Genomic DNA, 15,139 nt, shown 5'->3' with positions numbered 1-15,139 from the left:
GAGGAACAATAGGGGCAGCCAAGGGAATTGAATCAAGGGTAAAAGAGTCAGAAGTTGGTTAGAAGAGAATATTCATTCACGTGGCTGAAACAGAATGGGAGAGAGGTATAAAAGGGGAGGGTGGAGGAGAGAGAAGGGATCTGGAAATTTATTGAAGAAACCGTTGGAGAGTGAGGCCCTCTCGAATAGCCCTGATTTCTTTTGTTTTCTTTTCTTACTATTCCTATTATCCATTGTTGTAAGCTACTGTAATTGGGTAGTTCCTACTATAAGAGCTAAAATTCAATCAATTGAGTAAGGTCCTATCAATCTGGTATCAAAGCAACGATCCATCGGGGGTGACCATCTCTGAGAGAGTGGGGGATCTGGAGGGAAGAACGGAGACTTATCAACAGCGGATTGAAGGGAAGATGGAGGGATTACATATGGGTTTAGAATCAATGAAAAAAGAGTTCCAGAGGGTGCAGAGCATCGAGAAAAACATAGCGACGATAATGGAACAATTTGGGTAGAGGTCCAGAGGGTGCAGAGCATTGAGAAAAACATGGCGACGATAATGGAACAATTTGGGTTGCTGATGGAGCAATGAGAGGATCAGGAGAAAGGAAGGAAGGGGAAACAGTCGGGCGAGCACATAACGGTGAGTTCGACCCTCACTGGGGAGGCCACGCCGGAACTGGGAAATTGGCATAGGGAAGCTGGCGGTGAGTTCGATTTGCATGGGAGATCAGATGGAAGGGTCTGACGCCTGGAGATGTTAACGTTTGAAGGTGACAACCTAGATGGTTGGGTGTTTCGGGCATAGCGGTACTTCTCCATGAATCAGCTATCGGATGCGGAGAAATTAGATTTTGCTGCCCTTTGCTTTGAAGGAGCAGCTCTTGCTTGGTTCTAGTGGGAGCAGCGAAGGCGACGGGTAAGAAGCTGGGAGGAGCTTAAGGCGATAATGAGAATAGATTCAGGCCCACGCAAGAAGGCATGGTGGAAGAACGGTTCCTGGGGCTCCGGCAGTGGGGGTCCGTCAAGGACTACCGCCTCTGCTTCAAGACTCTGGCTACTCCTCTCGAGGACATGCCAGAGGCAATGCTAGAAGGCCACTTTATAAATGGATTAAAGGCCGACATAAGGGTGGAGATGAGGGTACTGAGACCAATTGGGCTGGAAGAGATGATGGACCTAGCCCAATAAATTGAGGAAAGAAATCAGGCCTGTTCGAGAGGGCCTTACTCTAACGGTTTCTTCAACAAATTTCCAGATCCCTTCTCTCTCCTCCACCCTCCCCGTTTATACCTCTCTCCCATTTTGTTTCAGCCACGTGAATGAATATTCTCTTCTAACCAACTTCTAACTCTTTTACCCCTGACTCAATTCCCTTGGCTGCCCCTATTGTTCATCTCCTTTTACACCTTTAATAGGTGAGACTAATGGGAGTTCTAACAGATGGCCCTAAAAGTGACAATTGTATTTGCATATATCTACTAGCTTGCATGTCAAATCTCAAAGGGAAGCAGTCATTGAGCTAGTTACCTAGTTGATCGTGCTAACATATCCTTGATAGAAAAATAGGAAATTTCTAGCATGCAACTTGTAAATATACATCCAAAGGACACGAAAAATCACATTTTTAAATATAACAAAAAAAGAAAAAGACTTCAAAACTGTCTTGGCTAAAAAGCCAAAAAAAAAAACATACAAGCCCAAATCTGAAATTGGATGTTCATGGAGAACTAGTTTTATGCAACTAGAACAACTTTAAAAAATGGTTAAACCTTCGTCATCACTACTCTAGCTTTACTTGAACAAACAATTCTACTGGTAAAGATCTACTATTAGTGACGCAACATGTAACGCGTATGTAAAGAAAACACACAAAAAAACTCTTGAAACAATAAGTTTCAAGTACCTTTGGAGAACAAACTTCAATGACCAAAGCTAGACTCTCAACTAGGCGCAAGAACCGAAGTTGCTTGCTGAAAAAAAATCAAACTGGTTTGTTGGAATTTATTGAATAATAAAACTGATTACAACCCCTAACTTCTAGGTATATTTATAGAGTTTGGCTAATCCATCTAATACTTGTAAACAAAATCCAACTATAATTATAATATAATAGAAATAAAACCCTAATCAAACATAAAATAGAATCCTAAGACTTATGAAGTTTCGCTACTATTTTAGCGCTACTATTTGGGCCAGTTCTGGGCTGCTCGATTTGGGTCGGGTCGACCTTGGGTCGGGTCTTGATCGATGACCGCATCAATTAGCCCTGTGGTCACATTCAAAGGACAATGTTTTTTTCCCATATTGGGGAAAAGCAACAGTGTCAAAATAAACATCCAATGAAGTGAACCACTCTAGGCCATGAGTAAAAGAAAGCATGCTAATCTTCAGTCTCAATTATTGTATGTAAAATAGCTTTACCAACAAAGCATAAGTTCATATCAAACTTAATAAACACATTCGGAGATTGTTGCTAGTTGCTACAAAATTGTTTATGTAAACAAGATTAACAAGATACCGCAAGTTAAAGGTCAAAATGAATCAATCATTACACTGAAAATGGATCTGAAAGCTTAGAAAAATAGTTTCCCAACTTGCAAATATTAGGAAAAATTTATCAATTTTATTATTTATAATTTTCTTTGCAGATTAACTCCATTTGTGGATACCTATTTAGAACTAGTTCCAAGCCCAGATAAAGGAGGGTGATGTTAGCTGGCATGAGAAATGTGGGCGCAGGGGCAACAAGCTGGCAGTGCCAGGCACATGCTCATGGGGATTGCTGGCACGGGCTGCCAAACAGTTGACACGTGCTCATCAGCAGGCAGTTGCAGATGGTTTCTGACCCAGATGGGCCAGTTGCAGCCCATGTCCGCCATGCACACAAGCCATGTCCACCAGGGCATAGCCAGTTGCCAGGCCACGTGAGCAAGTCCGCAGCAGTTTGACGGCATGTGTTTGGCATGATTCTTCACTTATCCAGATTATGCCCAAGGCAGTTAGGGGTGCCAACCACAAGCATTTGTTGCCTACACATTCACTTAGGGGGTAGTTTTGGTTACACAAGTGTAAGCCCCAAGCCATTCTTTTGTATTCACGGATTGAATAAAAGGATGGGACTTTCCTATACTTGTGCATATGTGATTTTACCCTTTGGTTGTTGGGTGCAAGCCTCAGTGGGATTTTTGCTGAGCCTAAGTTGGTGCAATTACAGCCATCACAGGCAGAAAATTGTAGCCCAATTTTAGCCATGTGACACCCCCTGTGGTGGCCTTCTTTAAATATCTTTAGCTAATAATGCTCTTCAGACCATTATAAAAAGTAACTTGAGAAATTTGAGGCAACTGATTGTGAACTGGTGCTATATATGTAAACATAGTGGTAAATTTGTTTCTCATACATTGCTGCATTGACTGGATAGAGATTGTAGTCACTTTTCTTCTTCTTCTTTTTTTTTAAGCCTTTGGGGTACATTGGATGATGTTGGACGGAATTAAGAAGCCGAAGACAATAAACTTTCAGCTAAAGAAGGAGTCTAGTAGATATAGATAAATTAGAATAGATAATATTAAATTTATAGTGTGATTCTTGTTGTAAAGCTGGATTTAATTCCTAAGTTTTAGGAGATAGCTTTTCTATTTTTTAGGAGATAGATATTCTAAATCTTCTCCTATTTTCTAGGAGGAAGAATAGGATCATAAGCTGTATATAAACTCATCTCGTGAGTTCCATTAATTATTCTAGTCTTTAATCTTTCTAAGACTTGTTTCATGGAATCAGAGCCTTGTTCCGATTTTCTATAATCAGTATTTTATTAGCTGCAGTCGAGAACATGGCAGATCATCATCAGAATCCTACTCTAACTGAGGCATCGACCACAAGCTCCCCGTGTGTTCTTCATCTTCCCTCTGCAGCGAGTTATTCCAACAGTCCGATTGATCATCATCCACTGCAAATCACTCACCGTAAACTAAATGGGAGTAACTTTAGGAAGTGGTTTCAATCTGTGATGTTGGTTATCAAAGGGAAAGGAAAATCTGGTTACTTAAATGGGTTTATTCCTTCTCCATCAACGACAGCAGCCACATATGGTGTTTGGGAAGCTGAAAACTCTACCATAATGGCCTGGTTAATAAACTCAATGGAGCCTAAGATTGATAGGCCTTATCTATTTTATATAACTGCAAAAGAGGTGTGGGATTCGGACCAAGAGATGTACTCAGACCTAGAGAATTCATCCCAATGCTTTGAGATCCGGTCAGCCATCAGAACAACCTGCCAAGGAACTTTAACTGTTACTGATTATTTTAATCTTCTGATTGAGCTATGGAATGAGATGGATCTTTTCTACATTGTTAATTGGAAGTGCTCAGAAGATAGTGATCTATACAATAAAATGATTGAAAAGAATAGGGTGTTTGATTTTCTCCATGGGTTGAATCCGGAATTGGATGAAGTTAAGAGGGAGAATATTTGGGGACAAAGCCCTTGCCCTCCCTCAAGGAGGCTTTTTCGGAAGTAAGAAGGGAAGAGAGCAAACTCAAAGTGATGTTAAATCAGCAAAGTGAAGGTGCTATGACCAACCAAAACTCAGCTCTTGCTACATTTACACGGGAAGAATCTCTACCAAAGAATCCAGGGAGGGACAAACAGTGGTGTGACTACTGCAAAAAGCCTTATCATACCAAGGAGACTTGCTGGAAACTCCATGGCAAACCAGCCAACTGGAAGCCACGAAACAAGGAGTTTGCATGACCAACTTATGTGGCAAAAGTACCAACAGAAGCTGGGAAAAATACCACTTTAAATCTGATCGAGGATCAGATTCAAGCCTTGTATGGGCTCCTTAACCAAGGTACAGCATCCTCCAATCTTCCTAAGGCATCTATTGCAATTCAAGGTAATTTTTCCTACTCTTTAGTTTCAAAAAGGCTTCCTAAGAATGTTTGGATAATAAACACTGGTGCATCCGATCATCTGGCTAGTTCAACTTCTTACATAACAGAATATATACCATGTACTACCTCTCTTGAGATCTCTATGGCCAATGGAACTACTTCTCCTGTTATGGGGTTTGGGACTATTTGTATTTATGGACTAAAATTGAAATCAGTCCTGCATGTCCCTGGTTTACAATGTAATTTATTATCAGTCCATAAGATTACTCGAGATATGAATTGTTATGTCACTTTCTTTCCTTCCTATTGCTTGTTTCAGGACCAAACTTCAAGGAGGATGATTGGCAATGCTAGCGCAAAAGACGGCTTATACTACTTCGTAGAGGATGCCTCAGTTTCTGCAGCAAATAAGGCTGGTTTAACAGTCACTACTAATGCCAAAATTCTTTTATGGCATAAAAGATTAGGACATCCAAGTTTTCCCTACTTACAGTTTTTGTAGCCTCAGTTTTTCATCAATAAAAATCAGAATTTTGCATGTGAGCAGTGCACCCTTGCTAAACAAACCCGGGCCTCTCATCATATTCAATCCTATAAACCATCTACTCCTTTCCATTTAATTCACAACGATATTTGGGGACCATCTAAACACCCAAATATTTCTAGTTCTCGATGGTTTATTACGTTCATTGATAATCACACTAGGGCTTGTTGGATCTACCTAATGCAAAAAAAATCAGAAGCCAGTTTTATCTTCAAGAAATTTCATAAATTGATCTTGAATATGTTTCAAACCTCCATTCACATCCTTCGAACAGATAATGGTTAAGAATATTTCTCTCATGACCTTACAAACTATCTCTTTGAACATGGTATTTATCATCAAAGCTCATGCCCTTATATGCCACAACAGATGGCATTGTAGAAAGAAAAAATAGGCACATCTTAGAGGTGGCCCAAGCAATGATATTTACTACAAATGTTCCCTATTTTTGCTAGGGACAAGTTGTACTTACAGCAGCTTATTTAATTAACCGCCTCCCCTCCAAACCCTTGGGTTTTAAGACTCCTCTTGATCTTCTTTGTCAGTCCTTCCCAAATACTGTGTTTCCTAATTCTATTTCTCCTAAGATCTTTGGATGTGTTGTGTAGATACACAATCACAATCCTTCCCGTACCAAACTTGACCCAAAGGCCATCAAATGCATTTTTATTGGATATTCTCCTTCCCAAAAAGGTTATAAGTGTTATTGTCCTAACACTTGGAAGATCTTTGTGACCACTGATGCCACATTTTATGAAGATCTCTCCTTTTACCAATCATCTGGTTATCCTACTGTCAATCAACCCTCTCCTTCCCACTTACACTCCATTGATCATTTGCTGCCAATATGCTCTCAAAGGGGAGAATTACCACCTGAGAACATATTGGCAGAACAATCTCAATCTTCCCCTTCTTCCTCCTCTTCCCTTATGTCGAATGCAGCCATCTTTCCAAAACCCATGTCCTGTTCTGGTGCTGATAATCCACCGCCTGGCTTAAGGGCTGATGATCCTTTATTGGTCTACTCAAGACGTCCTCAGCCTAAACATTGCCAGTCATCACTTCTAGAAGTTGGTCAAGAAGCTGGTTCATCAGAGTACAACTTCAAAAAGGATGAGACAGAAAGTGACCAGTGACCAGCCTGCCAGTGGCCAAGATGATCTTGATTGGGCTATGCCAATTGCTCTAAGGAAGGGGGTAAGATCATGTGTAAAGTACCCCATGATTAATCATCTGTCTTATTCTAAATTGTCTCCCAAGTTCAAAGGTTTTGTGGCACAAATTGATAGCATCCGAGTACCAAAAAATGTTCAAGAAGCTATGAGTGATCCCAAATGGAAGAATGTTGTTATGGAGGAAATGAATGCTCTAATAAAAAAAAAAACACTTGGGACGTTGTTACATTACCTGCTAACCAAAAAGTAGTAGGATGCAGATGGGTTTTTTCAATGAAACATAATGCTGATGGAAGTGTGGAATAATACAAGGCCAGGTTGGTAGCCCAAGGTTTCACACAAACCTATGGGATTGACTATGAAGAAACCTTTGTTCCAGTGGCAAAGCTTAACTTTATTCAAGTACTAATCTCTCTTGCTGTTAATTTGGACTGGCCCCTATTTCAATTTGACAATAAAAATGCCTTTTTAAATGGTGACTTGGATGAGGATATTTACATGAAGATGCTTCCCGATTTTGAACAAGGTGCTGGTTATGATACAGTGTGCAAGCTGAAGAAATCTTTGTATGGACTAAACAATCCCCACAAGCATGGTTCAAGAAGTTTAGTATGACTCTAAACCGGGTAGGATATAAGCAAGGGCAATCTGATCATACCTTGTTTATAAAACACACGGCAAGAGGAAAGAAAGTCATATTAATTGTGTATGTGGATGATATTATTGTGATAGGAGATGATTTGCAGGAAATTGAGAGCTTAAAACAACAATTAAGGGCAGAATTTGAGGTAAAAGACCTGGAATCATGAGATATTTCCTAGGAATGGAGGTTGCTAGGAGCAAGGAAGGTTTTTTCATCTCACAACGAAAGTATACTTTAGATTTACTAAAGGATACAGGTATGATGGGATGCAGGCCAGCTGGAACTCACTTAGAGAAGGGCTGGAAAAATGATGAGGAAAGAAAGGATATTCCCATAAACAAGGAAAGGTACCAAAGAATGGTTGGAAGGCTCATATATTTGTCTCTAACAAGACCTGACATAGCCCATGCAGTCAATGTGGTAAGTCAGTATATGCATTCTCCTACTCAAAAACATTTACAAGCAGTGTTTCATGTTCTTAGGTATTTAAAGGAACACTTGACAAGGGCCTATTATTCCGGAAGACCAATGAAAGAGGAATAGAAGGTTTTGTGGATGCTGACTGGGCAGGATCTCGCGAGGATAGCAGGTCAACCTAAGACTATTATACTAAGCTATGGGGGAATGTGGTGACGTGGGGGAGCAAAAAAATACCAGTTGTGGCTCGCAACAGTGCTGAAGCTGAATTTCGAGCCATAGCTCATGGAATTTGTGAAGTAATTTGGTTGGAAAAACTGATGGAATTTAGGGATACTCATACCCTTAACTCAACCAACCAAGGTTTATAGTGATAGCAAATCAACTATCAACATTGTAAAGAATCCAGTATAGCATACCAGATGAAGCACGTGAGCATAGACCGAAGTTTTATAAAGAGAGAGATAGAAGAAGGAGGGATCAATTTGTTCTATATTCCTACAAAAAACCAGATAGTCGATGTTCTCACAAAGGTAGCTGCAAGACCGAGCTTTGAAGAATTAATTGGCAAGCTGGGAATGACGTGCATCTATACACCAGCTTGAGGGGGAGTGTTGGTCGGAATTAAGAAGCCGGAGACAATAAGACTTTCAGCTAAAGGAGGAGTCTAGTAGATATAGATAAATTAGAATAGATAATATTAAATTTATATAGTGTGACTCTTGTTGTAAAGCTGGATTTAATTCCTAAGTTTTAGGAGATAGCTTTTCTATTTTTTAGAAGATAGATATTCTAAATCTTCTCCTATTTTCTAGGAGGAAAAATAGGATCCTAAGCTATATATAAACTCATGCTTACCATTTGACTTAAGAGTGCTGCTTTATATCATAACTTTACCCAACAGGGTTTTCCACCTAAAAGATTACATCTTCAACTTGGATGAACATTGACTAAACCAAAGTTGAAATGGAATAAGCCATTCTTAGTTCAAGAACTACTTTTAACAGAACTGTTAACAATAGGAAGGGAATTGTTATCACTGTATAAACAACTCCTAATGAGATTGGTTTAGAACTACCATGCTTTGGACAAGTTCTGCTCCCTCCATAAACACCATATTACATAGGAGTTATCATCCAGCCCTTCTGATATTTTGAGCTCTACATCCTCTAGGAAAGGAGAGAGACAAGGAAGTACTGACACAAGCATAGCCAACCAAACACTAAGAAGGAAAAGGATAGGCACTATAAATGCTACACAAACATCACAACATACAAGAAGATGGTCAACAGATCTCACAGCTCTACTATACATACAATACCAGCCTTTGATGCACGGAAACACTGAAACAATGTTGTTTTCGCATTTCCAAAATCTTTCCTACCCTGAGACGTCAAGAAATACCAAAAAAAAAAGCTTTTCCAAGCCATTTCCGTAATTTTAGAGACATTTCAAGATCATTTCTCATTATTGAAAAAATATTGAAAATGCGTTTCTCATTTGGAAATGCATTTCTATTCCATGACCACATTAAAGATAGGAAGCACTTCTGTCTTTGCTCTCCCAGCGATCATGTTAGAGAAAGAAATAACTTGTATTTATATTTGCTTAAATGAATAATGAAATTTATGTTCATATTTGATTAAATAATTATTTTTTATATTTTTTATATTAAAAATTATATTTACAAAAAGGCCCCTATATTTTTTTTTATTTATGTGTTTACCTCACGTTTTTGTTTCTTACTTTTTTGAAAAATGTAGTTTCCCCTATTTCCATTCTGCATCGTATCCGTTTCCCATTTCCATTTCCAAATAGGAAGCATTTTCCCCCTTTCCCCAAATTATTAACTGAAAATCAACATCAATGTTGCCACAATAAAATAAAACAAAAACAAGCAACTTTCAATGTAGGCCTATCTTTCCAAATACTCTTCCAAGGATGATAACAACACCTTTTTCCCAAAGGATAATTGTGATACCCAAGAAACTCTTGAGGTTATAAATGGCATTTTATAAAGGGTATAAATGGAATTTTCGAAAGAAAGAGGCTATAGAATACATTAACATAGTTTTAAGCGACCAAATCAACCTACCCCGAACCCTAGATACTTTAGGAAAATGAAATAGTACCGACGAGTGGTTCGAGGCATGATTTTAGGTATCAAAAGAAATTGAATTAGGAACGATTTTCGGTATAGCTATGGATCGAGCTGAAAAATCAAATCGTCGTAGGGGACTTCTGAAAAGTTAATAAAATCCTGAGGGAGCTCCGATTTTGCGTAAGGATCAACCCCGAAGTGGTTTCGGGATGAAACAAGGGTCCCGTGAGGGCCCAGGGGTGAAATCGACCTTATCAAGTAATTTTGAGTTATTAATTTTAGAATTTTGGTATTTTAATCTAAATAAAATTAATATTTGAGAATATAATCGTAATTATGCAATACCTAAGTGGGATTAAGAATTTAATTAAGGGATTTATATATAATTTTTATGACTTTAATAAATTATATATATATTATGTATAATATATTATATGAATTATATATATATGTGTGTGACTGTGTGCGTGGTGCGTGAAGGCCAAGGATCTCCTTGGCCAAGAAAGATGCAATTATAATATGTGTATAATGTAATTATTATATGTATATATAGAGTGGCGGCCAAGTGATAGCTATAATGTATAATATTCATATATATGTGTGGAGTTACAAATTGAAGATTTGAGATCATGTGCTGCAACTTTAATATATATATATGCGTATATGTGCTTGGAGGCCAAGCACCAAATCAAGGATTGGCAAAGTCTGTGGGTGTAATCAGTGGTAACATAGGAAGTATTATATATAATATTCATATATATGCTTGGAGCCCAAGCACAAGACAAGTATAAATAGGCATTGGGCGTAGGGAAGAGAAGAGAAAGAAGGAAGAGAAAGATAGTAGAAAGTTTTTGAAAAATTCTAGAAATTTATTTGAAACTCGAGAAACGTGTTGGGGCTCACAACTTAGCATTTAAAGGCTTGACACCAGAGTCGAGGTTGAGCTCAAATTTCGAGGCATTCTAAATTACATTTAAGATAAATGTTCTACCGAAAAACTTGATTTTGACTTATGAGTGTTCCTACTTTAAACTTGATTTTATTGTGAGTGTTCGCCCCCTAAACTTGATTTATTGTGGGTGTTTCTACCCTAATAACTTGGTATTTGTGCTACCTAAATGTGTTGTGATTTCATGCAAAATAGTTTTGTTGCATGTGAGCGGTAACCGGTGACGGTTGATTTCATGAGAGAGGTTCGTCCCTAAATATTTTGTACATGTGCATTGTATTTTATAAAATGTTGTTTATATGATGCATTGAGTTGTGATATGTAGCATTGTCATGTGTTTTGTATTGTTCATATGGGATGTCAGCCTGAAATTTTGTTTGGATAGTATAGCCGCAATGTGTTGCCGAAATAATGTATAGGGGGATCTTGTGCTAATGTGCATGCCAGGATAGCCACCCAGGTTTTTGCACTAGGAGGACTGGTGGTCCATATGGGACTAGGTAGTGGTTCCTGAATGCTTTTGAGTGGGAACGTAATCCCTGACGTAATTGTGGTGAGCCGGGTTCCTACATTGATGCGACCCTCCTCGGCCGGGAGCGGTAACGATTGTTCCCAAGGTGTTGGGGAGATGCGTTGACCTTGCCCCTCTTAAGCTAGAACCGCATTGTGTCAATGTGTCGGTATGGTGATGTTACCTTTAGAGAGATTGCTCTTTCCTCGTGGTTGGGTTAAGTGCTATGTGGGATTCTCTTGGGCTAAGACTTGTTGGGTTGTGTCGGTTTGTTCATGTCTTGCATATATTCATGAAAACGTGTTTTAAACTCTCACTTAGATGATTCATCATCTAATATAAACTATGTCCTTGGAATATTCAAACATTCTAGGTGAAGGCAGTGGTGCAAAAGGAAAAGAGATTGCCAAGGAGTGACGGCAATCAGTTGATAGTTTATAGTATATCGTTTTCAATTATGTTTTACCTTTTGACGACGTCATGTTAAACATTGGTTCGACTTTATGTTATGAATAAAGTAGTTTCGGTTATGTTCTATTAAGGTTTCAATCTAGCTTCCGCATTTGAGGTGATTTACCTGTCTTAGTTTATTAATGATTCTAAGTTGATATACTAAGAAGGTGTATTGAGATTGTCGAAGAACGGTTTATGTGTTGAGTTTCTATTGGAAAAAAAAAAAAATGTATCCCTAAAGTCTCACATTATCTAATGCCCTAGGAGAGAAGGGTGTTACAATAATAATAAGTTTTCACAGGGAATTTATTGCTAATGCCCTTTTGTTGATGCTTTTATATGGGGTTTTGGTGCAACAAAGGAATTTCAATTTGAACAGGAAACTAAAGAGGTTGAAGTTAGTAAATACCTATATATGAACTACAAGCATAAACCTCGTACAACAAAGATTCCTTTTTTTTTTTTTTTCACTAGATAAGAGGTAACAAGATTCCAAATTCAATATCAATGGCTCCACTTCTAACATTACATTTAGCAGCAAATACCTAATAACAGTGCAAGATCCTACAAGGACGCCATCTTTATGTTGACAGCATTACAGGCTACTGCTTAACTAGCAAGAAAAGCAAGGAAGAGCAGAATGGAACTTATAAAAAAAATACAAACAACTTTAAATTAAAATGGTCGCAAAAACTGTCTATTTATATGCAATTAATAATTAATCAATTCCACCATGATTAATTACAAGGAAAAATCACCCCAGAATATGCAAAGATTACCAATAATGAACCCTTTCATTGTTGAACAAGACACTAATTAAAAAGTAAAATGAAATACATTTACAGCTCTCATACATCTCATGAGAGAAATAAAATTGGGGGACAACTACATGCTTTAGTTACTGCCCACATCAGTCACATTCAGATGGCAAACCCTTGGAAACAGAAACTGATAAGACGCAATGGACTAGAAACAATAACAACAATCGTAAGGCTTAGCACCCACTACATGAGTCTCGATGCACTAGAATAAATAAAAATATTCAGCAACTCCAGTAACGTAATATGTAACATACCATTTATAAAAAGCACCATCGTTGTTTTTCTTGAAGTGTAATTAGAGTTGGAGATAAAACCATCCATCTCAAAAACTGAACTTGAGGGATCATCATCAGACACTTCTATTTTCATCAGATTTCGTGCAACTGACACCCCATAAACAGCTCTAATTGCATCAAGCCTTGAGGCAGTGGCAACTGAGTGAACATCTGCCCTAGCAGCTCCATGCTAAGTAGAATTTTAGTTTATTGCAGGGAGCCATTTATCTTTACATGTAAAGAATTAGAAAGAAGGAGAACTGTAGTTCATAAAATTTGCAAATAAACAAGAAGCATCAATTTACTAACCTTTCTGCAAGAGAAGCTCACATTTATGTGATGAATTGCAAATCGGCTTAGTAAATCTACAATTTTTGGATAATCATCAGCAGAGTTCTGAAGTGTTTTTCTCCGAGCAGTCATGTTATAGAATAAATTCTCAATCTGAAGAAATGCATAAATTAAATGAAGGAAATTAGGACAAAGTCATAGGAGGCTTGAATGTTGAGATATGAATAAGATTTTTCAACTATAACCATTTTTTTTATTTTTTTTGGTCTCCTGACACACAGAGTGCCTCTAAGTTCAAATAGCATAGATTTATTAATTCACCCTACAATATAACAGTTGCAAATTCATCCAGAACATATAAAAGTATGGCATTTATCTTTCTATGTACTCCCCTCTTTGAGTTTGTCAATAAACCAGTTGATCTCAAAATTTAATCCCTGAAACCAGGTTGCTTTAAAGACAATTCCAAAAGCCAAATAATTTAAGATTTTAAATATTTAATTTATTTTCAGAATAAACACATCAAAAACTAAAGCATCAGGAAAATAAATGGAAACTAAACTGGGTGCAGGAAAGAATATTCCGAACCCAATGGGTTCAACAAAAATAATAAATAATAAACATTCTCCCCATTCTTAACTCTACATCGAATTCCCCCTCTGTTTTGGTGATCTGTTGGCTAACCATTTAAAATTCCTCACATGCCATTATAACCAAATCACAACATAGAAGAAGAAAACAGATCGAAAGGTTCGTATCACACCATTATTTGTGTGCCCTTAACAGCCGCGCAAGGTTTAGGTTCATGCTCCATCACACCATCTCTGTATGATACCCTGTAACCATGCAATTGCCCTTTGGTAATGGTGGTCACAGCAACATGACCCACGTAGGTCATGCTGGCCAAGGCCTCTCCACGGAACCCCATCGATTTAATCGACTGCAAATCTTCAAACCTAGACAACTTTGACGTCGTGTGCCTCTCGCACAGTATCGGCAAGTCCTCATACTGCATTTTGCGCAGAGTACCAATATCCTGAATCCAAATTTCCTAAAAGAAACAGTGGTGCATAGGTAAGAAAGTTAAATGAAGGCGGAAGGATACTCACTCTGATGCCGTGGCCATCGTCGGAGACTTGGATGAGTTTGAGGCCGCCGTCCTTGACGACGACATTGATGGAGGTGGAGGCGGCGTCGAGGCTGTTCTCGACAAGCTCCTTGACGGCAGAGTGCGGCCGCTGGATGACTTCGCCGGCGGCGATCCGGTTCACGACGGACTCGTGGAGGCGGTGGATCTTCGGGGGCTCTGTGACTACAGGTAACGCAATGGCAGGAATGGGTTCTTCCATTTGATCCTCTTCGGACTCCATCAGGAGAGTGGCTTCACTGGTCACGATTTCCGTGGTGACTTAAAACCGCGAAAAGGAAGAGAATGAGCGCCTCCATCTCGATACTATTAGTAGAGGAGAATAATTAATGAATTCCTCTTTATTTTAACACTACTTATTAATTAAATAAAAGAAAATTAAGTTTGATATTTGTTTTAAAAATGTATTAAATAATTAAATTTTATTTTTTAGATAATATTTATATAAAAATAAATTTAAGTGAAGTGGTATAATTAATTTTAACTTAATTTTCTATTTACTATAAAAGATTAGAGGTCAATTCTTATTATTAATTTTTTTTTTAAAAAAATATTAAAAGGATATTTAGAGAAATTACTTTCTCCTAACATCAAAATAATGTGTTTGGTTATAAAATAAAATAGATTAAATTTTTCTAATTTTTTATTTTGTAATTTTGCAATTTATATGATCAAATATTATTATTTAAATATTTATTATCAAAATTTAAAATCTTAATTATTTAAATTCACACTATTTGATTAGTTGAGAATTATATGGAAAAAATTTTACTAGATAACTAATTTAAAATTTGGTGGATAAACACTAAGGCCACCTTCTTATGAATCAAGTGTGATAACACATGGACTAATGCCATACTCAACTAGAGATGTTGATAACTCCTCAAATTTTAAATTAAATTGGACTAAGTGAT

General features: G+C 37.8%; 1 protein-coding gene across 6 annotated transcripts in view; it reads right to left on the bottom strand.

The window, feature by feature from the left end:
- Window positions 1-14,507, bottom strand: part of LOC127807376 (DNA mismatch repair protein MLH1) — an 87,090-nt gene extending 72,583 nt beyond the window's left edge. For 4 of the 6 annotated variants that reach the window (XM_052345169.1, XM_052345170.1, XM_052345173.1 and 1 more), the window contains exons 1-4: window positions 14,188-14,507; window positions 13,842-14,114; window positions 13,097-13,231; window positions 12,767-12,977 (exon numbers count right to left, since the gene is read on the bottom strand). In XM_052345169.1, the coding sequence (XP_052201129.1) occupies window positions 12,767-12,977; window positions 13,097-13,231; window positions 13,842-14,114; window positions 14,188-14,448 (880 nt within the window). In that variant the 5' untranslated portion in view covers window positions 14,449-14,507. The remainder of the gene's footprint in view (window positions 1-12,766; window positions 12,978-13,096; window positions 13,232-13,841; window positions 14,115-14,187) is intronic. The other 2 variants (XM_052345171.1, XM_052345172.1) reach the window with 1 other exon arrangement.
- Between the last annotated feature and the right edge of the window lie 632 nt (window positions 14,508-15,139).

The sequence above is a fragment of the Diospyros lotus genome, chromosome 8 (genome assembly GCF_014633365.1).
Source record: "Diospyros lotus cultivar Yz01 chromosome 8, ASM1463336v1, whole genome shotgun sequence".
Lineage (NCBI taxonomy): Eukaryota > Viridiplantae > Streptophyta > Magnoliopsida > Ericales > Ebenaceae > Diospyros > Diospyros lotus.
Note: the sequence above shows the minus strand (reverse complement) of the source record. Positions and strands in the feature narration are given on the sequence as shown.